The sequence below is a fragment of the Leptopilina boulardi genome, unplaced genomic scaffold (genome assembly GCF_019393585.1).
Source record: "Leptopilina boulardi isolate dan_hultmark-lab unplaced genomic scaffold, ZJU_Lbou_2.1 LbouV2_348, whole genome shotgun sequence".
Lineage (NCBI taxonomy): Eukaryota > Metazoa > Arthropoda > Insecta > Hymenoptera > Figitidae > Leptopilina > Leptopilina boulardi.
In genome coordinates, this window is record NW_026137916.1 from 38,092 (window position 1) to 62,298 (window position 24,207).

Here is a 24,207-nt window from a genome sequence, read left to right on the forward strand (position 1 = left end):
CTCAATATTGTGAATCAGATTATGTTTATCCTCATATGATATACTGAAAAGTTTAAAAGTAGTCAATAAACATGTATTATTCATGTCATAAAAAAAAATGAAGGAAATATTTCATATTTATGTTTGGACTTTTTAATAATAATAATTTAATAGGTAAAATATAATAATTGACGGGGATAATATATATTATAAAATTTTAAAAATTGTAGGTACAATGGAGAAAATAAATTTCATCATATCTTATTCCATATTTGTTAATATTATTACTTTATTTAATTGTGAAAATGGTAAAAAAAAATCTAAAAATTTAGTTAATTAAAATTTAAATAATCTTAAATTATTTTCAAATGTTATCAAATTATTTATGTCATATTTTATATTTTCTGCGTAGAGGAGAGTATTGGACAATTGTCAGGGTTGAGACATCGCGTTTATTTTGTTTTATCACACTAGAGCCATCTGTCTTTGTATGTAAGTATTTGTTAGCAATGTCAGGGAACTTTTCACATACGTTGCAGTGAAGTGTGCGAGCAATAAAGACGTATTATGCGAGTCACTGCTAGACGATCAACAAAAAACTTTTTTGTTGTTTCAAAAGAAGACAATTAAGTGCCGAAAAAATATTTCAAAGACCAAGTAACTTGACTAAAATTGTTCATTAAGATGTTATGTGTGACGCTAAACGACGCGTGAGTCAGGCTTGAGCCACCCAAACATTTTGCAATTATGAAAGGGTTCTTGCAATGGAAATTCATTTGTCGACTTGAAGAGGTGTCAAAACTTCATTTCCGTTGGAAAGAAAGGAAATACAAATTTTTTGATATTTCTTTTTCACTTTTCAGACCAGCTTCGCGATACAAGCGAAAATCTGAAAATTACACAATAACGGCTTTTTATTTGAATTTTGTGGTTCCTTTACACATTTCCAAGTGTATTTGAACGCTATTCTAACATTTGAAGGTCATTATTAATCATTTACCTGCATATTTCATTGATTTTCTACAGTGGCTCAACCCTGACAACCTGGTTCAACCGTGACTACTTTTTTTTTTTTTTTTTTTTTTTAATTTTTAATTCTGAAACTTTTTATCAAATATTTTTACAATGTTCAGCAAAAACATTGCATTTTAGTAGATCTTTCGAACCATATGCGAGAAATCTCAAAATTCGACCTACAGGAGAAGTTATAGAGAAAAATTAAAACTATGTCCAACCCTGACTACACTCCCTTATGAAATAAATATTAAACTACAATATTTTCAAAAATGTAATTTTATTCTCTTCTTTTTTTTTCTCCCTCTCATGATTTAACAGGAAATTTAAACATTTATTATAAAAAAATATAAAGAATCATATATTTTTGTTTCACAATTCTTTTATAACAAACACTTACAAATTGGATGTCGGTGGTTTCATAATTTGACGAAATTTATCCACACCAGGTGTATTCCATTCTGCATAACCAGGAATATTTTGTTCGCATTTTTTAACCCATTTTTTAATATTTGGATAATCATCAATAGGTTTGAGAAGCTGCATAAAAAATTATTTCTTAAGTATAATTATTATATTATTATTATATAATTATAATTATTTGATGACAGTTTTTAAAAATTCAAAATGGCGGATCCAATATGGCGGAATATTTTTATAAAAATTGATTGGATTCACTTAAAATTTGTTACTCGGGGATTTTCGTAGTCGCTAAATTCAAATTTAATGTCAGATTTGTAACTAGCGAGTCCAAAAATACCTGCAAATCCGAACAATTTTGAAAACTTCTGTCATTTTGAATTTTTTAAATCTGATAACAGTTTTGAAACACTTGAAATTTCACTTTAGAGCAGGGAATCGATTAGGTATACCTAATTCGTTCTTCACTTTGTCTTTCACTTTTATTTTAATATTAACAAGATTCAATTTTTTTTTCTATAAAGTGTAATTTTGACAGTTTAAGGGGTTAAAAATGTTGTCTTTTACTTTTACTTTATTAACCCAAAAAAAATTAAATTTTTGTCAAAGTAAAAGATAAAAAATTTTTATTTTTTAAATTTTATGTTAAAATGACATTTCATAGAAAAAAAAATTGAATCTCGATCATATTAAAATAAAAGTGAAAGACGAAGTAAAAGATAAAGTGAAAAACGAATTCCATACATAGTTACACAAATTTTAACTTGCCTCAAGTGTAGAAATTGAGCATACATTGCAAATATCAGCCAATGTATAAGAGTCTCCAACTAACCACTCTTTACCATCTAGCATTTTTTCTAAAACTTTATACGCATCCTTTATCAAATACATTTCATTCTTTGCAATGCTTTTTTCACCTTTATACAAAACTGGTCTCTGAAATTTAATAGTTTTCAAAATAAATCATTTACACTCTAAATCTGAATTAGTAAAAATGTTTACTAATTTGAATTAGTGACTCACTTTTTGCTTCTGAATTAATTAAATTTTACTATTTGTTAGTAAAAGTTACTAATAATTAGTAAAATTTTACTAATTCAGAAGCAAAAAGTGAGTCACTTATTTAAATTAGTAAACATTTTTACTAATTCAGATTTAGAGAGTAAATTATTTTAATTTTCTCAATGCACTCTCTTAATTTGAATCAGTGAAATTCACTGATTCAAATTAAGAGGGCATATAAAAGAAATTTATTCTAAAATTAAGAATATATGCCTGTCAATATTTGAGAAAAAAATTAAATTATTTTCTTTTATTCTTAAATTTATAAAAGATTCACATTCTTAAATTTTTGAAGATTCATTTTTAAATAATTAGAATATTCATTTATTATTTTAAGAATATTTGTTATTAACAGCTAAATATTTCTTCTGACAAAAATTATTACAACTTACAATGAATATGACTGACATTGCATAAAAAAGTGAGCCACAATCAAAATACATGCACTGATCAACTTTTGCTCGTAAAGTAGGATCCTTCGGGTAAAGTTTATCATTTTTACCATATTTTCCAACCAAATAAGTATTAATAGAATGGCTGAAATTATTTAACAATTAGTTGAAAATTCAAGAAATCTTGAATCCTATTTAAAAATATATTACATATATAATTCATAATTTTAAATCTTAAATAATAATATAATAATATAATAACTAGAATAAATATACACTGTTAAAAAAAGGGTGTTAAATTTTAACACCAAATATTTTACTCTCAACAGAGCAGGTGCCATTGATTAACTCCCCAAATTTTTGACAGTTTACATTACCTGTCCCATAAAATAAATCCATTATCATCCAAGGTAGGCAAAGTATGTTGAGGATTCATCTAAAAATTTAAACAAAACACATAACTTAAAAGTGATAATTTTCAGTAATCCAAAATTAATATTTTCTCATTTAAGTTTAAAATTTTGTTTAAAAATTATCAAATTTTTATTTAGCAAAATTTTACAACAATTTTAATTTTCATATCAAAGAATTTCTATATATTTAACTAAATTTTGATTTAATAGAATTTCTATTTGATAAAACTTTTACATATACACCAGGCCGAAACATTTCAGCGGGAGTTTTAAAATCCACTAATCAAAAATTATTAAGAAAATTATGATTGGTTGATTTTAAAATTGCCGCTGAAATTTTTGGATCAAATGTATGATTGAATGTGCTAATTTCAATGAGGACAATTCGAATATGTGAAAGTTCGGTCAAATAGAAAATCGAAATTTTCTCACTTAAAAAATTCAGCTAAGTAGAATTTCTGTCAAAAAGCGATTCTGTTAAATAAAAATTCTTCGATATGAAAATTCGGCTCATTATAAAATTCTGCTAAATAAAAAATTTGATAATTTTTAATCAGACATCACAAAAAATTCCGATGATGAATGCGTCCCAAATTACCAACGCACCTATTGGTAAATTTCATTTTTATAAATTAACATATTATTAAATTTGCCAAAAAAATACATTTTCTAAACCTTTAGAAATTCCGGTTTAAGATGTTCTCTTTTAGCCAGATTAACATCTTTAAGTTCCAAATTGAGACCAATTGCAGCAGCTGAAAGAAGTGAACTTCTACTTGGAGGACTCGTCAGTGTGTAATATAATATTGGACGTAACATCTTCTTTTACTGAAAGTCAATGAATTTTTTTTTAATTATTGCAATTTAAAACATGTATTTTAATTGTTCCGTTAATTTAAAAATTGATAAGCGCATATATAATATTTTCCTTCTTTAAAATGTCTCACTTAATAATTTTTATCACCCGACTTCTATATTATCAACTGATGATTAATTTGATGCAATACTGTCCCATATAAAGTAATAACTGTAAAATCATATTCTACAAACTGCAATAATATATCACTGATAAATTTTCATGACTCTTCATATTTATCTTGATAAAAAGAATGCTCCATTTAAAGTACAACGATCTTATTAATATCAACAATCATTAAATCTGACTACATTATTATTATACACTATTACCAGAATCTTCTTCGTTAAATTAATTCTCATTATTCTTTTTTATTTTCTTTTACTTCTACTGGACTTTATACATTATAAATATAGCAATTGTAAAAAATAGAATTGCAATTACTTACTTGAAATAATGAAAATTAATCCTAAATTATGATAGTAATTAATTATAAATTATGACAATAGTTTGATGATATTAATGTCACTTTCTCACACTATCGACAAAATATTTTTTATCCCTTTTCATTAAGTACTAAATTGAAAATTTATTTCAAAAGTACAGAAATGATTTTTTAAAAAAAAAACACGTTTGTTTATAGGTCTGCGACCGGTTCGTGACTAAGGAAAATTTACCATAGACCAGTTCCCCCCTTCTATAGCATATAAAAAAAAGAATTGCTGGATATGAGTAAAAAAAATAATCAGTTTTTTTTGTATATTATCAATAAGATAAATAGAGATCTATGTAATATATTTAATGCCAATGGATTTTTTCCAAATATAATTTATTTATTATTTGTGGATAATTTTATAAAGAGTAAAATCTGTCGAAAGTCGGCAATATTGTCATTTGCGCCAATTGGCCAAAGGGTTGAGAGTTTACTTCGTAGATGGCGTAAGAATGTCGAATTTGCGTTGGATTTTAAATAATAATCCATATTTAGTTGACTTTGCATAAATATTTATTTATTTAAAAATTTACATACAAATTTCCAAATATCATTTGATATAACATCATTTAAATCCTTTACATCCAGAACAAACTGTCCCTCATAACAAAAGGATATTCCTAGGATATCCATAGGATATCCATATCAATGGTCGTTATCCTAGAATGGTCCCCAGGATATCTTGGGATATCCAAACCGCTGGTATGTGGGACATCAACAGGACATCCATAAGATATCCCCAGGATATCCCTAAGACATCCACAAAATATATATTGGATATTATATCGCAGGATATCCATGGAATATCCTCAGGATGGCCGTGGGATATTCTTAGGATATTCACGGGATATTTAATATCTCAACATATATATTTTAAAGGTTAAAATTGCTAAGCTAATATAATGAATAATAATATAATAAAGACAAAAATCTTATGAGCTTTTAATTTATTTTAAATGAAGATTTGAAACACATTTTTCAAAGTTTTTAAATAAACTCATGCACTTAATGTATAATTAATATTAATAGTTATTCGTTATTTGCGGGGAAGAATTTATATTGTTTAAAGCCAATTTATTTTCTGACAATATTAAGCATATGAATAAAGGAATGAATCACGAATGAGAAAAAAATTAGTTAATAATTTTTCAAATTAAACAATTTTCTCGAAAAACAAGTTGCATTTTATTTTATTTATATAAAATTTAATTCACAAAATATTCTCACTCGTAGTCTCATAATGACTTTAAAAACAGTATCCTGAGAATATCTTCTTAACATCCAGAAGATATACTGAGAATATCCTGAAAATATCTGTGGGATATCCTGACGATATCTATGGGATATCCTGATGATATCTGTGGGATATCCTGACAATATCTATGGGATATCTGGAGGATATTTATGAAAGTCTATAGAGATATCAAAAGGATATCCAAACCTCCGATTTTTTGGATATCCTTAAGAGATCCTTTTGATATCCATAGGACATCCCTAGGATATCTGCGGGATATTATCAATATATCCCAAGATATCTTGTGTTATTAGGGGTAAAGGACCCCGCACTTTTTCTACAGAAATTGTCTTTCAGACAAAATATTTCTCAAACTTTGCAGTTTTGTAGTTTAAGACCTTCTGAACAAAAAAAAAAAAATGTTAATGACAAAATTCAAAATAATGGCCAGTTTTTCAGCTACAATATCTTAAAGTTGAAAAATAATAACATAGAAAAAACCTAGTCTCATTTTTGTTGCAAATCAAAATGAGCCGCCTACACGGATCATTCTGAGTTCAGTTTTTTTCTGTGAACATAATAAATCATTTTTTTCTGAATGTTCTATTCTTAAAAATCAATCAAAGTCACTCAGAATCTGTAACTCGGGAATTTTTGAGGTCACAAATATGAGGTCAGAATTTTAGAATTCAAAATGACGGATCCAATATGGCGGAAGAGTTTTGGAAAAATCACTCGAATTCTGAGTAGTAACAGATTCTGAGTAAATTCGAGTGATTTTTCAAAAACTCGTCCGCCATATTGGATTAACAATTTAAAATTTTGAAAAACCGATTTTTAAAAATGTCCGCCATATTGGATTCGCCATTTTGATTTTTGAAAATCATGAACAGTGGATCATAAACTGCAAATAAATTCTTTGACCTAAATAAAATATTATTTTATTAAAAGTGAATTATTTTTTTCAATTATGTTCTATATGAGATGGAAATTTATCAACTTTCTTTCACATTGTATTTTTTATTATTTTCCCATAAATATTTTTTCTGTATATAGTATAAAAATCGAACATTAAAAATGTTTTTTTATTCATGGCAGAGGGAATAATTTATCCCACAATGCCATCTCTTTAGGATTAATAAGACCATTTCTCATGACAAGTTCATTGCCAATTTCTAAATGTCGTTTACACTGAGGTGTAAATTTTTTCCATGAAACATTTTCAAATAATTCATTATCTCGAGGAATTGGTTTTCCAGTTTTAGCAAAATTTTCCCATATAGCCGTCATTCGTTCTACGATACGTGTCTCTGGATCGTCTTTTTTGAAAAGCGGAAATTGTTTAATGTAAAAAATATACATCAAATCATCATGATGTGTAACACCTAAAATAAATATTATAATCTTATAGGAAGAAGGTAACAATTTCTTTTTTCACAAAATGTATAAATTATTTATATTTCGCACCATAGGGTTTGTTTGTATCAGGATCCAAATCGTGACTAAATCTTCCCTGATAAATAAAATGGTAATAATAGACAGGTTCACATGATAAAGTTGATAGTAAATTGATAAAACGATGCACTGAATATGAAATTAAAGAGTCACGATAAAGCTGAAAACACAAATAATACCGTAAATAAAATATAATAATAAATTAAAAAGAAAATTAAAGTAATTTATTATTGTAGTAATTCCATATATTAGATTGAGGGATCCCATTTCTTACATACTACGTTTTTGAGTATAGCGTTGGAAGCTGTAATTCTAATTTTTAAATAAATAAATTTAAAATTTTCCATTTATCAAATTTAATTTTTTGTTTTCAAACTACAATATTTTCCGAGCAAAATTGTATGCTCAATTTCACCTCTTACCTCTATCCTAAAACGTAGTATGGAAAAAATTGAAGAGTAGACCCCTCAATGTTATATATAGAATTGCTGATAAAAAGTTTTATTATATCTTACTCCAGCAATCCCTTGAAGATTAGTAACAGTAATTGGCTTATCATGTATATAAAGTGATTTTAACTCTCTACTAATTTGTCTAGATCTAGGAGTATTTCTTTCGTAAATAAACATAATAGGTGCGATTTCTTCCCACTTTGTATTCCAATCATTGAACATGGAAAAGTTTCCTTTTTTAGCTTCCTCTTTTGCCACTTTCAAAATATATCACACAGTATAATAAAAATGCTATTTTTTAATTTAATCACATTTAAAAATAATGCAACAGATATTTTCACTTACTTATTATATAACCAGTAATTTCATCTTTAGTGACACCTCCAATTAATGGAACGTGTTCGAATTTTCCTTCTTTTATTAATTTTGCTGGGTCATCAGTGAGAAATCTTTCAACCCCAGGAACTATCGGCTCAATTACTGGAGTCCAAACCCAAAGTGGATTTTCATACCATTCCTTAAATGAACATATATATCAAAATATATAACCAAATTCTGGTTTTTTTTAACCAAAAAATTTTAGTTAATTTATTTAATCGCTCTAGTACAAATTCTATTTATTACACTGTTGTCTAAGTAGTTACACTTGGTGAATTGTATTTTGAATAATCTCTGATTTATCAATTCCTTTAAAGGAACAATAAAATTTATGCTTAATAATATCAACGGACAATCGACTAATCCGTTAACTATTTTGAAAAATTATAAAACCAAAAAAATAATTCTTGTAAAGAATTTTTAAACCATAAGTGATCTTAAATCTGTGTAATGATCACTAAATATGTTTTAATATACACCTTATTGAGAAACGGAGAAATTTATTTTGAACACGCTCTAATTTCAAAAACTGGTAATCTTGCTTAGAATGCCTGTATTGTTGTTGTAAAATCTAATTCTAATCAAGCCAAAGCAAAATGCAATGATTTTAATACTACTGAATTCAATGCCACAATGTAGATGGACCATGGAGGCACCCAGTTTCTTAAGGTTTCCCAGGTCCGTTTAGAAAGACTTAGAAGTAGAAGAGGAAGTGCTTCCGGGAGGACCGAACCAACAAGGGAGAATGTATTCATAAGAAATGTCTTCGATGCGCGGTCATATGGGCGCAAAAGAATAAACGAAGTACCGGCAGTCTGGAAGAGACAAAAGCTAAAGTAAGAAAGAAAATGGACGAAGCACCTCCATTCAGGAAGGATATCAAGGCGACGGAGGCACCAAAGCCGAAGCAGTCTAACAAGACGAAGGATTGGAGAGGATCAACAGTGGTCGTCCGAGTCACTTTAGATAAAACGTATGCTGATTTGTTGGGAAAGCTCCGCAAGGAAGTTAAACCTGACATCAACCTCACGAGAGTCCTGGTGGCAAGGCCCACTAAAAAGGGAGACCTCTTGATCAGGGCTGGACAAGGTAGCTTTTACCTCCGAGGTGATCAAGGCTGTTGGCAGCATAGGTAAGGTGGATCGAAAGGTTACACTCCATATCCGCGACCTGGATGTCCTTAGCCACGAAACAGAAGTCCATGAAGCGCTGGAACGAGAACTTGGAAAGCCAGGACGCAGGAAGGTGACGGTCTTAGGACCCAACAAGCGAGAAATGAAACTCGCAATTGTTGTCACCGACGAAGAAGAGGCTGCCACACTGAAGGAATTGGGGCGCATAAAGATTGGCTTTATGTGCTGCTAAATATGAAACAGAGTCATGGTCGTCCGGTGTCACCGATGCCTAGGTTACGGCCATCTAGCAAGAAGCTGCAAGGCAACAGACAGATCGGCTGCGTGCTTAAAGTGCGGAGGAACGATCATAAGTTTGCAGATTGCAAGAGCAGCCCCAGTTGCTTCTAGTGCAAAACGAAGCCCGGCGACAAGGTTCTTCTCATCCACGTCGCTAGAGGTAGAGTATGCAGAGTCTTTAGGTTAGCCCTCGAGGAAGCCAAGAAGACTCTTGCAAGAACCAATGCCAAGTATTAAATGATAGCTAAATCCCAGGGACTTTCTCCTACGAAGTTTTAAAGCTTGACGGCAGTTCCGTAGTGTGAGGATTAGTTCAGCCAAAGAGTGTGGTGTTTAGTGGGTCGACCAGAACAAGAACGGTCATCCCCACATAACCTCGGAGCACCGGGCTCCAGGTATCTGTCTTGATTTATGCAGATTTTCTACTCCCCTCGTAAAAAATATGGGTATCAAACCGTGCATTAGAAGAAAAATTAACCTCAGGTCACTCAGGCTGGTAACCCTTCTTAAATGTTCATATGTAGCACGTAACACTCAGGGCCGTACTATGAATTACTAGTGCTTTTAGCAGAATACATTCTACATATTATTATAAATATTAATAAATTTTGTATTTATCATAAAGTATTGTAAGTTGTCATTTTATAATTAATAGTATTTTGACCATTTAGTAATTAATAAGCCAATAAAATTGCTTGTAAAGTAACGGTACACTAAAAGCAGACGCTCCTGCTTGCTGTTCCTGATACCGCCTATCTCTTACCTCCTCACTCTTTACCAAAACAAAAAATGGGTACTTACAAAGAATCCATCTAAAGTATTAGCAATTTCTCCAGCAGGTTTTGTATTGAAACAATTGAGCATATTTTGAACATTGTCGGTTGGACAATTTAAAAGTTGAGCTTGCTTTATTGCTAAATGCTTCTGATGTTTGGGAAATGGTTCCTGAAAAACAGCCGCACCACTCATTGCAATTACCCTGTGAAATAACCCCCTTGACATGGGTGACACCAAATGCAATGTGACACTCCAGCCTCCTGCACTGTATCCCGTAATTGTCACGCAATCAGGATCACCTCCAAAAGCCGCGATATATTTTTTTACCCAACGTAACGCCGCCACTTGATCCTTAAGACCGAGATTTCCTGGCAGTAATGAGTCTCCAGTACTTATGAATCCTGATCAATTAAATTAATTTACTTTAATAACATAGTAAAACAAATTAATTATAGCAAACAATTATAATAACCTAAGGAGGCCAGACGATAATTTACAGTAACTAGAACAACTTCTTTGTCTAATAAATATTGAGGTCCTTGAAATTCACTTCGGCCAGATCGAACGTAAAAAGCGCCAGGATGGAAATAAACTATGACAGGCTTTTTCACTGAGTTCAATCTAATTGGTAGCTAATATAATTAAAAATTAAAATTATTTTTAAAAAAATCTGTTACTTGACTATTATCAAATAAATATTTATTTGTTTCAAATAATTATTATTTGATTCGATTAAATGGTATTTGCTTTAAATACAGTTTATTTAATTCAAATAAAAATTATTTAATAATTATTTGGCTCAAGTAAATATTTATTTGATAATAGTCAAGTAATCGAGTATTTGAATTTAATTATACCATCAGTAATACCTGATTTGTATAAACATTTAATCGCAGGCAATCTTCAGAAATGAGGGACGAGTTACCAGGTTGTGGACAACCTGGGCCATCAATGGAAGCATCAAAAATTTCCGTCCACGGTTTTACTGGCTCTGCTTGCTAAAAATGTTAATTTTTCTTTTCTATAATTAAAAAAATAAACAAAATACAAAATAAACTAGAAAAAAGAAAAATTCCCTAATAATGAGATTGTTTAATTTTTGTTGCTCTGTAATAACTTAAACTTAATCTTTTTTTGCGTTTTAAATAAAAAAACATTATTTTAAAAAAAAGATGATTTTTTAATTTTTGACCTAAACGCTTTTTATTATTAGTCTTAATATGACACAGAATTCTGTATCCTCATAAGAAACACTTCGAATTAGTCACATTTATTATGTTTAAAACTTTCAAGTAATGTAATATATAATTTTTGACTTTTATTATTATTTGAGTCGTTTTGAAATTACCTGTAATTCAATTTAAAATTTGGAATAAAAAAAGTTTTGTGAAAAATTTAATAATATGAAATATCACTGTTTCAATATTGAAACACATGTCAAACATGTGTCTCAATAAATATTTCTTTTTTATTTTACATTATTAAATTTTATACAAAAACCTTTTTTTATTCTAAATTTAAAATTTAATTAAAGATAAACTTTGGATAATTATACTTATATAATTTCTTTTAAAATTAAAAGAATTGTTGATTCTTACAGTTTTCAATTTACAGATTAGAATAAGTAAATTTCAATATGACTCTAATATAGTGAAACCCACATATATTGGACACGCGCATAATTCGGATTCCCGCTTACATCGGATTTTTTTCAGGTCCCTTGAAATCCGATATACGCAGGGATGGGTAAATGTCGCAAACTCAAGGTTTGCTACGTATGATACCTAAAATGTGTAGTATACGTAACAAATTGTCGCAAACGTCGCAAACCATATTATAAATATAACCTCACTTTTTGGATGTCAACTCGGACTCGCCTCATCATCATAAAGGCCTAAGCAGAATATCTTCGGGAAAGACGTTTGCGAACGTGAAACATGAGTTAGAAAAGGACAGAGATATATTCGTATCCTTTTCTATCTCATGCATCTCGTTCGCGAACGACTTTCGCGAATCTATTGTGCGTTGGCCTTATCAGATAAATTATAATAATGTCTCAGGCAACTCAGGTAAATAGATCTACATAAAGAGATGAAATATTCTTTAAATAATAATTTATTGCACTTCAGTTTAATAATTTTTATTAAGTTAATAAGTGTTTTTATATGTCTTTACTCTTTACTTTGAATTTCTATAATCCTACAAAAAAATCTCGTCAATGCTTCTGAAAAATTAAATATAGATCTTTTTGATTTTTAGAAACAATCAAATCAATCAAACAAAAATTCAAAGACTAAACACATAGCGGAACCAACTAGATTGAGGTTATATTTGCTTCTGACCATTACGAGTGCCTACGTCATGAAATGTAACAAACGTTGTGTAGCAAACTGGACAAGTTGTATACACATGTAACATACGTAGCAAACTTAGGTAACATACATGAAGTATGATACTTACCCATCTCTGGATATACGTGCACTGAGAGAAATGGATAGTAAGAATTTGATAGGAAAAAGAAAGATTGTACAAGGTACTTGTTACTGACAAGAATCTACTATCAACATTTTACTATCCAAGATGTTACCCAAAGACGTAAAATATGTTAGCTTTTGGATTGTAGTCACTACTATCAAATATTGTAAAAATTAAATGTGAGCGCATGCGCTGATTGTGGTGTATACTTCGCCTATTCAATTGCGGTCCTTGTGTTTTCACGCACGTGTTTATATATAGTGAAAAAAGTTGTGAATAAAAAAATGGACGAGTTTGTTAAAAAGTTATTAATGTCGTGGAATATGGAATCTTTGATTCCATCTTTTGGAGGTAGGTTTATTATTTTGATTGAATTAGCGAAGATTGAAGTGTCAACGTGTTTATAACCTCAAAACAATTTTGCGTTGTTTAGACGGTGAAATTGATGAAGAATCGTTTTACTTACTGGACAATGATACAATATCACTTATTATACCAAAACCAGAACCTCGCTTAAAATTTTTTAAAAAATTTCAAGATTACAAAAATCAAGTAAGTTTTTTTTTCGTTTGTATAAATGTACATGTGTTTATTGAAATTTTTTTTTGGAAAAAAAAACTTTTTCATATTTTTTCTTACTTTTTTTAAACTTAAAAATTAGTAAAATAATACAAATTCAATTGACTCTGTGAAAAAAATATACCGTTTGATAAATATATTTATGTTTAAGCAAGTCCTTTTTATAGACGGAGTGAAAAAATAGACATACTCTTTTTTATGTAAAAAGTTTAAAGTTTAAATTCTTATCGAAATGTCTTATTAAAATAAAATGAAATTATTTAAGTTTACAAAAAAAGCGAGGTTAGGTTCGTGTATATTTGCCACTCGAGAACGTAAAGAGATCGTATAAAATTTTTAACATCAAAGATTGTAAATTGTACAATCAAATTTCTATAATCATCTGATAGTAAATACTACAATCTATATCGCTGTCTGTATATTTAGCACTAAATATGGTTGCCCTTAACATCATTATGTTACCCAGTAGCATAAATTTCTCTCCGTGTGGGTTTCACTGTAAATCATTATATACCTTAAATCTTCGTCGACCCATAGGAGGTTCTGCGTACCTCATTCCACGAAATGAGTAGATCATTCTTCCCAATCTGGTCGTCATTAATAATCCCTTTACTCTACCAAGGGGTGTATTTAATTCAATAGTGCTAGATTCTTCTGCAGCAAGAAGAACCGATACCATTGAAATAAATAAGATGCACAAACATTGTAAAATAGTCCTCTTCATTTTGTTTTGTCTTTTATTTTCAAAATTTTAATGCTACTTTTAAGTATTTATAATTAATATGAGATGATAATAAAAAAGAAATTAATACATTATTCATATGAAACAAGTTGCCTCCAGAACAGTGTTTAGTCTACTGAAGATTAAATTAATAACGCGGGAAAAAAATACACTACGACAATAAGGAAATTAATGAAAAAAATACATTATATAAAAGAATTTTGTAAATAATATGCTGAAAAAATGATTTAAAAATAAAAAGTACTTGTCACTTCTTTGAAATGTTATTTTATTCGCTTTTTTTTATTGTTTCTCTGTAAATGATAAAGAAAATGTGAATATAATTGCTTCTAAAAATAAAACATATCGTTCTTGTATCCTAAGTTTATCAGATTTGCTTGAAACTCATTACTCGGGGATTTACAGTGTGGTTTGGGGTCATTCAAGTATTACGTAAACATTTAAGGGGATTCCTCAGTTGCTTACAAAATAACATTAGGCTCAGTTTTCCATGCACCGTACATGAAAACTAATATTTCCGAGATATAGGTCCCTTCTCTCGTGGAGCGTCACATATAGCAACTATTTCGCTTATAGCTCGCATTAAATTTAATTAATAAATTAATATATCAACTGCTATTTTCAACCCTTAAATCATCATTGCAACCGATAAAAAAATATAAGATTTATTATGTATATAGTTATAGTATAAAAATCAAACAGTAAAATAATTAACGAAGAAAAATGAGTTTACTATTATATGAATAGCGGATTTTTAGGTTTGGTAGCTAATATTTAGTTGCCACAGCAAAACATATTAGCTATATGGAAGCTAATTATGAACTGTATTAGCTAGCAATAATTGCTATCTATATAATAGCAATTGGGGTTAGCTAATGTAATTTAATTTTAGTTAAGATAGCTATTTTTCTCCTTAATGTATTTGTATTCATGGCAGGGGGAACAATTTATCCCACAATGCCATTTCTCTGGGATTAATAAGACCATTTCTCATGACAAATTCATTGCCAATTTCAAAATATCGTTTACACTGAGGTGTGAATCTCTTCCATGAAACATTTTTAAATACTTCATTATCTCGAGGAATTGGTTTTCCAGTTTTAGCAAAATTTTCCCATATAGCCGTCATTCGTTCTACGATCCGTGTCTCTGGATCAATTTTTGTGAAAAGTGGAAATTGTTTAATGTAAAAAATATACATCAAGTCATCGTGATGCGAAACACCTAAAACAAATTTTAATATATGAAAAAAGTGAATTTAGTAATAATTTCTTTTTTTACAAATGTATAAATTATTTATATTTCGCACCATAGGGTTTGTTTGTATCAGGATCCAAATCATGACTGAATCTTCCCTGATAAATAAAGTGGTAATAATAGACAGGTTTACACGATGAAGCTGACAATAAATTAATAAGGCGATGCACTGAATACGAAATTAAAGAATCACGATAAATCTAAAAATATAAATAACAGCAGTAAATAGAACATAAAAATAAATTTAAAAGAAAATTAAAGTTAATAAATTTTTTTTGAATCTTACTCCTGCAATTCCTTGAAGATTATTAACAGTAATTGGTTCATCATGTATGTAAAATGATTTTAACTCTTTACTAATTTGTCTTGATTTAGTAGTATTTCTTTCGTAAACAAATATAATAGGTGCGATTTCTTCCCACTTTGTATTCAAATCATTGAACATAGAAGAGTTTCCTTTTTTAGCTTCTTCTTTTGCCACTATCAAAATATATTATACAATATAAAACGAATGCATTGTTTATATTTATTTACAATTGAAAATTATGCAACAGATATTTCCACCCACGTATTATGATATCTATAATTTCATCTCTAGTGACACCTGCTATAAATGGAACTTGTTCGAATTTTCCTTCCCTTATTAATTTTGCTGGGTCATCAGTGAGAAATCTTTCAACCCCAGGAACTATCGGCTCAATTACTGGAGTCCAAATCCAAATTGGATTATCATACCATTCCTAAAATGTGTATATTATAAAAACTGAATTAAAATTTCAGATTCCATTTTTGAAAACTATCAATAATCAATTGGATCTATATTTGTTGATTTAAATTATATCACTGATTAAAGTAAACACCAGTGTCATAGATTGAAAATACCCTAAATTAAAATTTCAGACTAATCCATAATAAGTCAGAAGCAGTTCTGTTTATGATCAGTTTTTTGTCATCTATGGATTTAGTTCAGGTTGGTTCGGAATTTTTACAGTTTGTATAACTGTAGTGAATCGAAAAATAATTCGGCCTAATCTAAAGTCAGTCTGTTCAAACGTAACTATAGTGAATGCTTAATCCGGATTTACTTGTTGCACAGACCGGATTAATTTCAGATTTAACCGGACTAGTTCCGCATTCAGTAGTACACGAAATCCAAACGTTCATTAAAAATACGTATTAACGAGCATAAAAATAATAAGAATAAAACATCTACACAGACAGTAGTAGGATTACATCGATCAGAATTGAATCATGAGTTTGATTGGGATAAGTTGGTTTTGTACATACAAACTTTGAATTTTTCCGAACTCATTTGGCATTAGGATTTTCGACCACATTAAATCCGAATTATTGCAGACTACCACCGTATTTTTCACATAAAAATTTCGGACTCATTTCAAATAAGGTTTTTTTGACCGGACTAAATCGGAGTGTTACAAATTCCAGATTATTCTGAATTCATTTCTGATTAAGTCTTTTGATCGAACTAAATTCGGATTGTGGTTATGAACTAATTGCAGTTTGATTGAACCAGGGAATCGTTTGAAGATATCATATCAACTGCTGCTTTAATGTATCAAGGTATGTTCAGAGCATATACAATTACTTTCTTTTGAAGGCATTGGAACCAAAATTGTCAAAAAATTACAAATAATATGTACTTACAAAGAATTCATCTAAAGTATTAGCAATTTCTTCAGCAGATTTTGTATTCAAGCAATTGAGTATATTTTGAACATTGTCGGTTGGACAATGTAAAAGTTGAGCTTGCTTTATTGCTAAATGCTTCTGATGTTTGGGAAATGGTTCCTGAAAAACAGCCGAACCACTCATTGCAATTACCCTGTGAAATAATCCCCTTGACATGGGTGACACCAAATGTAATGTGACACTCCAGCCTCCTGCACTGTATCCCGTAATTGTCACGCAATCAGGATTACCTCCAAAAGCCGCGATATATTTTTTTACCCAACGTAACGCCGCTACTTGATCCTTAAGACCGAGATTTCCTGGCAGTAATGAGTCTCCAGTACTTATGAATCCTGATCAATTAAATTAATTCACTTAAGTAACTTAGAGTCAGTTTTTACCAACTCCGTTTAAAAATTAATCAGCGATTAAATCCCTAACCGACCAATCATGAGCAGTTAAATTGGCTTTAATTGCTGATTAACTTTTAACCGGAATTGAGGACACCAATGCAATAACCAGACGGACGCTCGGACCGGCCGCGCTGAAGCCAGTCAACGAATGAAAAAGTCGAAAAAATTAAAATTCAAAATTTTGATTTTCGAAATATACTACGTTGTAGAAAATAAAACGGCGCATCTTTTTTCCTTTAACTTTTTTTTGTAGAATGAATAGTTTTGACAATAATTGCAAAAAACTAAATATTTTCAATCAACAAATTTTATTGAATTTTTAAACACAAATCGTACCAGTTCCGACAAATATTAATGAATTTACTTCAAATTTGGTATACCCGCGCATTTAGGTCTAGAGAAGACGATAGCATGATGAAAAAGTTAAAAACCGTAAATTATTTAATTATTTATTAATTTAAATAATAACTTACCTGTACTCTCGTTTTCCTATCTTCGCTGACAAAAAGTCTGTGGGGAACTTTTTCGTTGAAAAAACTTCCAGTGAGACATTTGTTCCTCACATATCGAAGAAGTTTTGTGGAAAAATTCAGATCGATTTATTCAAAACTGACGAAGATACACAATTTTTAATGAAAAACACGCAACGCCAATCAAAATAACTCCGCGATCCACGATCCAACACTGCCAGACGGGATTGTCGATAAGGTCGATGTTCAGCAATATAAACACACAAATCAGCCAAAGCGTTGCGTGTTTTTCATTAAAAATTGTGTATCTTCGTCAGTTTTGAATAAATCGATCTGAATTTTTCCACAAAACTTCTTCGATATGTGAGGAACAAATGTCTCACTGGAAGTTTTTTCAACGAAAAAGTTCCCCACAGACTTTTTGTCAGCGAAGATAGGAAAACGAGAGTACAGGTAAGTTATTATTTAAATTAATAAATAATTAAATAATTTACGGTTTTTAACTTTTTCATCATGCTATCGTCTTCTCTAGACCTAAATGCGCGGGTATACCAAATTTGAAGTAAATTCATTAATATTTGTCGGAACTGGTACGATTTGTGTTTAAAAATTCAATAAAATTTGTTGATTGAAAATATTTAGTTTTTTGCAATTATTGTCAAAACTATTCATTCTACAAAAAAAAGTTAAAGGAAAAAAGATGCGCCATTTTATTTTCTACAACGTAGTATATTTCAAAAATCAAAATTTTAATTTTTTCGACTTTTTCATTCGTTGACTGGCTTCAGCGCGGCCGGTCCGAGCGTCCGTCTGATTATTGCATTGGTGTCCTCAATTGATGAAAGTGACCGTTAATAAAATAAATAAATTATAATGAACAATTTTAATAATACCTAAGGAGGCCAGACGATAATTTACAGTAACTAACACAACTTCTTTGTCTAATAAATATTGAGGTCCTGGGAAATTACTTTGTGCAGATCCAGCATAAAAGGCTCCAGGATGGAAATAAACTATGACAGGCTTTTTCACTGCGTTTAAACTAGTCGGTAGCTAATATAATTAAAAAACAATGATTATAATTGTATCTTTTCTATTAAAAATAAAAATAAATAGAATCTAAATTTTAATTTACCTGATTTGTATAAACATTTAATCGCAAGCAATCTTCAGAAATGTCTGACGAGTTACCAGGTTGTGGACAAGCTGGTCCTTCCACGGAAGCATCAAAAATTCCCTTCCATGGTTTTACTGGCTCTGCTTGCTAAAAATATTAATATCTCTTTTCTATAATTAAAAATAAACACGAAAAGGAGAAAAATAAGAAACAACCAGGAAAATTACAGTTTTCAACCGTCGTTCTTTCAAAAATTAAAGTAGAATCGTTATCTAAACTTTCAGAATAAATATTTTTGTTTTTAAATAAAGTGCTTAAGAAAATTTTCTCTCAATATGAGATAATTTCATTTTGGTTATTCTGCAATAACTTACGAATATATCGTTTTTTGCGTGTTAAATAAAAAAATGTTCTACCTTAAATCTTCGCCGACCCACAGGAGGTTCTGCGTACCTCATTCCTCGAAAAGAATATATATTTCTTTCCAATCTTGTCGTCATAAATGATCCCTTTATTCTACCAAGGGGTGTATTTAATTCAATAGTTATTGGTTTCTCTTCAGCGAGAAGAATCGATAACATTTGAATAAATAAAATGTACAAACTTTTTAAAATAGTCTTCTTCATTATTTTCTTTTATTTTCAAAAATTTAATGCCACTTTAAGTTATTATGATTAATTAAATCTTCATATAAAACAAGTTACCTTCAAAAACGAATTTTATATAGTGAAGATTAAATTAATAACGCGGAAAGAAAATATACTGCAACAATAAGGAAATTAATGAGAAAAATATATTACATAAAAGAATTTTGTAAATACTACGCCGAAAAAAAAATAATTCAAAAATAACAAATACTTGTCACTTTTTAGAAAATAGATTTTTGTAAGAATTTTCGAATTTTTAAATATAAGAGTGTAATTCCAATTAAGATTTCAGTTATTTCAGAGTAAGTAAACCAATTGCAATGAAACTCAGGAATTTTAATCTACATATAAAAAGAAATGTTTCCATCTATTCACTATAAAACGAAAGGTATATGATCGACGACTGAGTTGTAGAAAAACATACTCGGACCTTTTTTAACATATTTCAGGAACCACAAAACATATTTTAAATTTTAAAAATGCAAATTAGGCGCCATTCATTGATTACATAAGGGTCCTTAGGGGGAGAGGGTGGGTTTATAAAATCTCTACATGGTCTTACGTCGGGGGATGGGGGGTAGAAGCTATTTTTACGTAAGACTTTGCCAAGTATTTTCCATTTGTATTGTTGTAATTAATTTTTTTAATTACATAAGGATTATTATAAACTTACGTAAGGTAAATGCACCAGTGGTGGATCAGGCACCAATGGTGGATCAACAGCGTTAAAAAGGTTAAAATAAGCTATTTCCAATTGAACTAAATGTTTCAATAGTTTAGGGGAGGTGTATAGATAAGTTTTATGAAATAAAATCATTTGAAAATATTTAGTAAAACAGAGCAATACAACAATTGTTGATTTTATGCTTTTTCACATGAAATCTTAAAAAATAATTGTTTAGTTTAAATTTTTTTAATTTTTAGAGTAGAAAGTAATCAATTCTTTCCATACAGAATACTTTTGGAAAAAAATTTACATCATTAAGTTATTTTTGTGTAGTGTAAAGGGGTAAATGATCCACGACTGGAGCAATGTCATTTTATTGTTGAATGGGAGTGTGAGGGGGTGTAAACGTTACAAGCAGGTCGAAAACTACACGATAGTGTCCTTGGAGACTTGTTAATTCATACTATTGTAAAGATTACCCTATATTTTTCATCTGAAAAAATCTGTACACCTTTAAAGTCAAAATAATAAATTTAGTTGGCTTAATTGATCCACCACTGGTGCAGTTACCCTATTGCATAATTTTTTCTTGAAATATTTTCGGTGTTATAAATGCTAAAAAAAAGAAAAAATTTTTCTCGATATACATGCAGACGCAGAATTTTATCAGCTTTCCAACCATCAAACAATAAGTTACAAGTCTCTAACTTTTTTTCTAACTTAAAATATCTTGATTTAAACTCAACATCAAATTTTTCACTCCTCGTACGTCAGGCGTACCGACAATTTCTGCCGGTAGTGTATTTAATAAAAAAAAATATAAATAATTGTAAATAAATAAAAAATGTTATTAAAAAATTATTATCAATTAAATGAAAAAAGGAGGGTAATTTAAATCTTGTTTACCGGAATTAAATAACATTTAAAAGTAGAAATTATAATTTCGTATACATTTAAAATAGTGTCTTGTTATTTTTTGTCGTTAATTTCTAAAATAGAAAGTTAACGTAATTCCGCATCCAACGAGCCCTATATGAAGTATTTTGGATAAGTAGATTGTTAATAAACAATTGCAATGTTAATTAATTGTTTATTAACAATCTACTTATCCAAAATACTTCATATAGGGCTCGTTGGATGAAAATTACATGTTTTGTAGGAAATTAGTCAAGCTTTCCATTGAGATAGTTAAAAATAATTTTAAAAAATCCGATTTTGAGATAAACGTAAATTAACATTTTGACCTTGAATTTCAAGGTCAAATGTTATTTAAAAAAAAAAATTTTTATTAACAGCGTGTAGCTCGTGAAAAAAGCTTTAAAAATCATTATATATATGTTAACTTTTATGCATTCTACTTATAAATATTGTACATTGAAAAAAAATTTTTTTTTCAAAAATCAAAAATTAAAAACGTTGTAATTCAAAAACTATTTTATTAAATTCAATAATAATTGATTTTTAGACTTTCACCAACAATAACAACATTTTAGAAAAGTATGGATTAAATTCGAGAACTTTTAATTTTTTGTTCGGACATTTCAGGAATTTTGCCTCAAGCAAAATTGGAAAAAATAATAAGCGTTGCACTGCTTATTTTAATGCCTTTTAATTTTCTGTGATACTAAACATAATTCGATTTGAGTGTCAATGGGTATACTAAGGTTTTCGTTGTCGCTGAATCAGAATTTGATGTCAAATTTACAAAATTCAAGATGGGGGACCCAATATGGCGTCCAAAAAAATTTTTAAATTGACCAGATTTGCATGAAAATAGTTCTTTTAGGGATTTGGGGGTCGCTGAATCCAAATTTAAGGTCAGATTTTAAAAATCCAAAATAAAGGACCATTTTCCAACAACTTGGAATTTTGGTCAAATATTTTGTCTTCGAATGACTTTAAATCTTTAAAAAGCATTGTTTTTTTATATTGCTTTATATTAATTTTTTATTAATAGGGTGGCGATATGACAGGGAAAGCGGGAAATGACCAGGAATTTTAAAATGTGACCGGAAAATGACCGGGAATTCCATAGTTAAACCGGGAATTTTTCAGATATTCTAAAAATTTATATCGTCTATTATATCTTTTGTTGCATTAATTTCTCATAAAATTGTATTTTTAAAATAAATATCTAATTATTTTTTTGTAGTAGTGCATTATTAAAATTTATTAGAAGAATTAATATTAAAAAAATTAAAAAGTTATGAATTTTTTAGAAACATAGTCATTTTTTGTGTGAAAAAATTAATCTATTTACAAAATTTTGACCGGAAAAAAACCGGGAATTTAAAATCATAAAAATTATTGCCACCCTGATTAATTTCTATTATACGAGTGAATTCCTCTTATACGCATTATTATATGCATAGACAAGTGTAATAAATAAATAAATATTACAATAATATAATAATCAAAAATATAAAACATACTTTATTCTCATCATTTAAAATTAGATAAAGTTTTTAGGGTATATATTTATAAAAGAGAAAGGCAAAAAAGATGTGATATAAAATATACTCTATTTAAAATTATTAAGTTATTCAAAGTTTCTCTATTAAAATTAAAAATAATTTATTTGTTAAAATCTCACATCATTATAATAGTTCGTTTTTATACAATTGTAATAAATATTATAAATTTTAGTAATCGATACAATTTACTGATTTATCTGTGGATAATTTTATAAAGAGTATATGATAAAAAAGTTTCTTTTACCAACAACTGGTAAATCTCTAGCATACCATCTGTAAACAAAACACCTACCTATTAATTTGCAAATTTATAATATTCAAAAAATTATAAATAAATTACTAAATACAATTAATATTAAATAAAAAGTAATTTTTTAATAAAAATAAATTCCATTAAATTGAGAAAAATTGTTTTGCTATTAAATTATATTATGTTGTGACTTCATATAATATATATAAGTGCACTTAAAAAGGAACGTGTATGTATATATATGTGAATAGTAAACAAGTTTCTTATCGACGTTCGTCGATAATTTATTAATAACAATGCAGTTGTAAGCGACGCCGTTATTTTTTCTAAAGTGTTACATAAATTTGAAGGACGGCGCCTTAGAGCTAAATATAGATAGCAGTAGAAAGAGTCGTTTCCCTTGCTTTTATATATATATACATATTATACTACTGTGGGCGTTGCATTCAATACAGAAAAATGCATTTATTTATTTACAAACTTTCAGGCTGATTCAACATTTCTATATTACATCTATATTCGCGATGACGTTTAAAAAAATTCTTATCAACTTTCATTTTCCATTCGAAAAACAGCTAAAAAAAAACTTAAAATTATATATTGTTTGAACGCATTTGTGTATTTATTTTCAATTTGGAAAGTGTTATTTCATAATATGAAACGATTTTCGTTTTATTAGCCCGCATAATTACCTTTTACTTAATAATACATAATAAAGAAATGCCTATACTTTTTTTATATAAAAATAAAATATTTATAATTAATCTTTCGTATTTTATTCATTTTGAGTTGAGTTAAAAGTAATTCCGCTTTAATTCACTAAATTAAAAGGCAAAATTTTAAGGTTATCTTGCGTAAATTGGCTAGAGCAATAGTGCCAACCATCTAATACAAAACTATGAATAATAGCGCTAAATTCAAAAACTGTTGTAATAAAGTGACTAATGAAAACTTTATTTGATTAAAATAATCGATTACTTGACTATTATCAAATAAATATTTATTTGTATTAAATATAATAATTATTTGAGATGGTATTTATTTCAAATAAAGAAATTAGTGGTTAAATATACAGTTTATTTACTACAAA

General features: G+C 28.9%; 2 protein-coding genes across 11 annotated transcripts in view; both read right to left on the reverse strand.

Moving 5' to 3' along the window:
• Positions 1 to 1,256: 1,256 nt before the first annotated feature.
• On the reverse strand, positions 1,257 to 4,811 carry LOC127286113 (glutathione S-transferase 1-like). Of its 2 annotated transcripts, none has more exons than XM_051312421.1 (6): positions 4,585 to 4,811; positions 3,956 to 4,108; positions 3,245 to 3,303; positions 2,868 to 3,012; positions 2,182 to 2,349; positions 1,257 to 1,533 (listed from the first exon to the last, which is right to left on the reverse strand). In XM_051312421.1, exons 2-6 carry the CDS (start codon positions 4,097 to 4,099, stop codon positions 1,390 to 1,392), a joined length of 660 nt encoding a protein of 219 aa, XP_051168378.1. In that variant the 5' UTR covers positions 4,100 to 4,108; positions 4,585 to 4,811; the 3' UTR covers positions 1,257 to 1,389. The 2 variants fall into 2 exon arrangements, with proteins under 2 accessions (XP_051168378.1, XP_051168379.1); XM_051312422.1 differs by lacking the exon at positions 4,585 to 4,811 and adding an exon at positions 4,228 to 4,349.
• Positions 4,812 to 6,952: 2,141 nt separating this feature from the next.
• Positions 6,953 to 24,207, reverse strand: part of LOC127286110 (esterase FE4-like) — a 113,474-nt gene continuing 96,219 nt past the window's right edge. Inside the window, exons 2-10 of one of the 9 annotated variants that reach the window (XR_007843695.1) lie at positions 19,496 to 19,711; positions 19,098 to 19,226; positions 18,856 to 19,015; positions 17,056 to 17,432; positions 15,959 to 16,130; positions 15,677 to 15,870; positions 15,443 to 15,590; positions 13,943 to 15,357; positions 11,214 to 11,335 (exon numbers count right to left, since the gene is read on the reverse strand). Coding sequence is in view for 4 of the 9 variants with exons in the window: in XM_051312418.1 (XP_051168375.1) it covers positions 6,953 to 7,248; positions 7,331 to 7,478; positions 7,834 to 8,027; positions 8,116 to 8,287; positions 10,362 to 10,738; positions 10,810 to 10,969; positions 11,207 to 11,335; positions 19,496 to 19,705 (1,686 nt within the window). In the remaining 5 variants the exon portion in view is untranslated. Of the gene's footprint in view, positions 7,249 to 7,330; positions 7,479 to 7,833; positions 8,028 to 8,115; positions 8,288 to 10,361; positions 10,739 to 10,809; positions 10,970 to 11,206; positions 11,336 to 13,905; positions 15,358 to 15,442; positions 15,591 to 15,676; positions 15,871 to 15,958; positions 16,131 to 17,055; positions 17,433 to 18,855; positions 19,016 to 19,097; positions 19,227 to 19,495; positions 19,784 to 24,207 lie in introns of those variants that run through there. The other 8 variants (XR_007843694.1, XR_007843693.1, XR_007843696.1 and 5 more) reach the window with 8 other exon arrangements.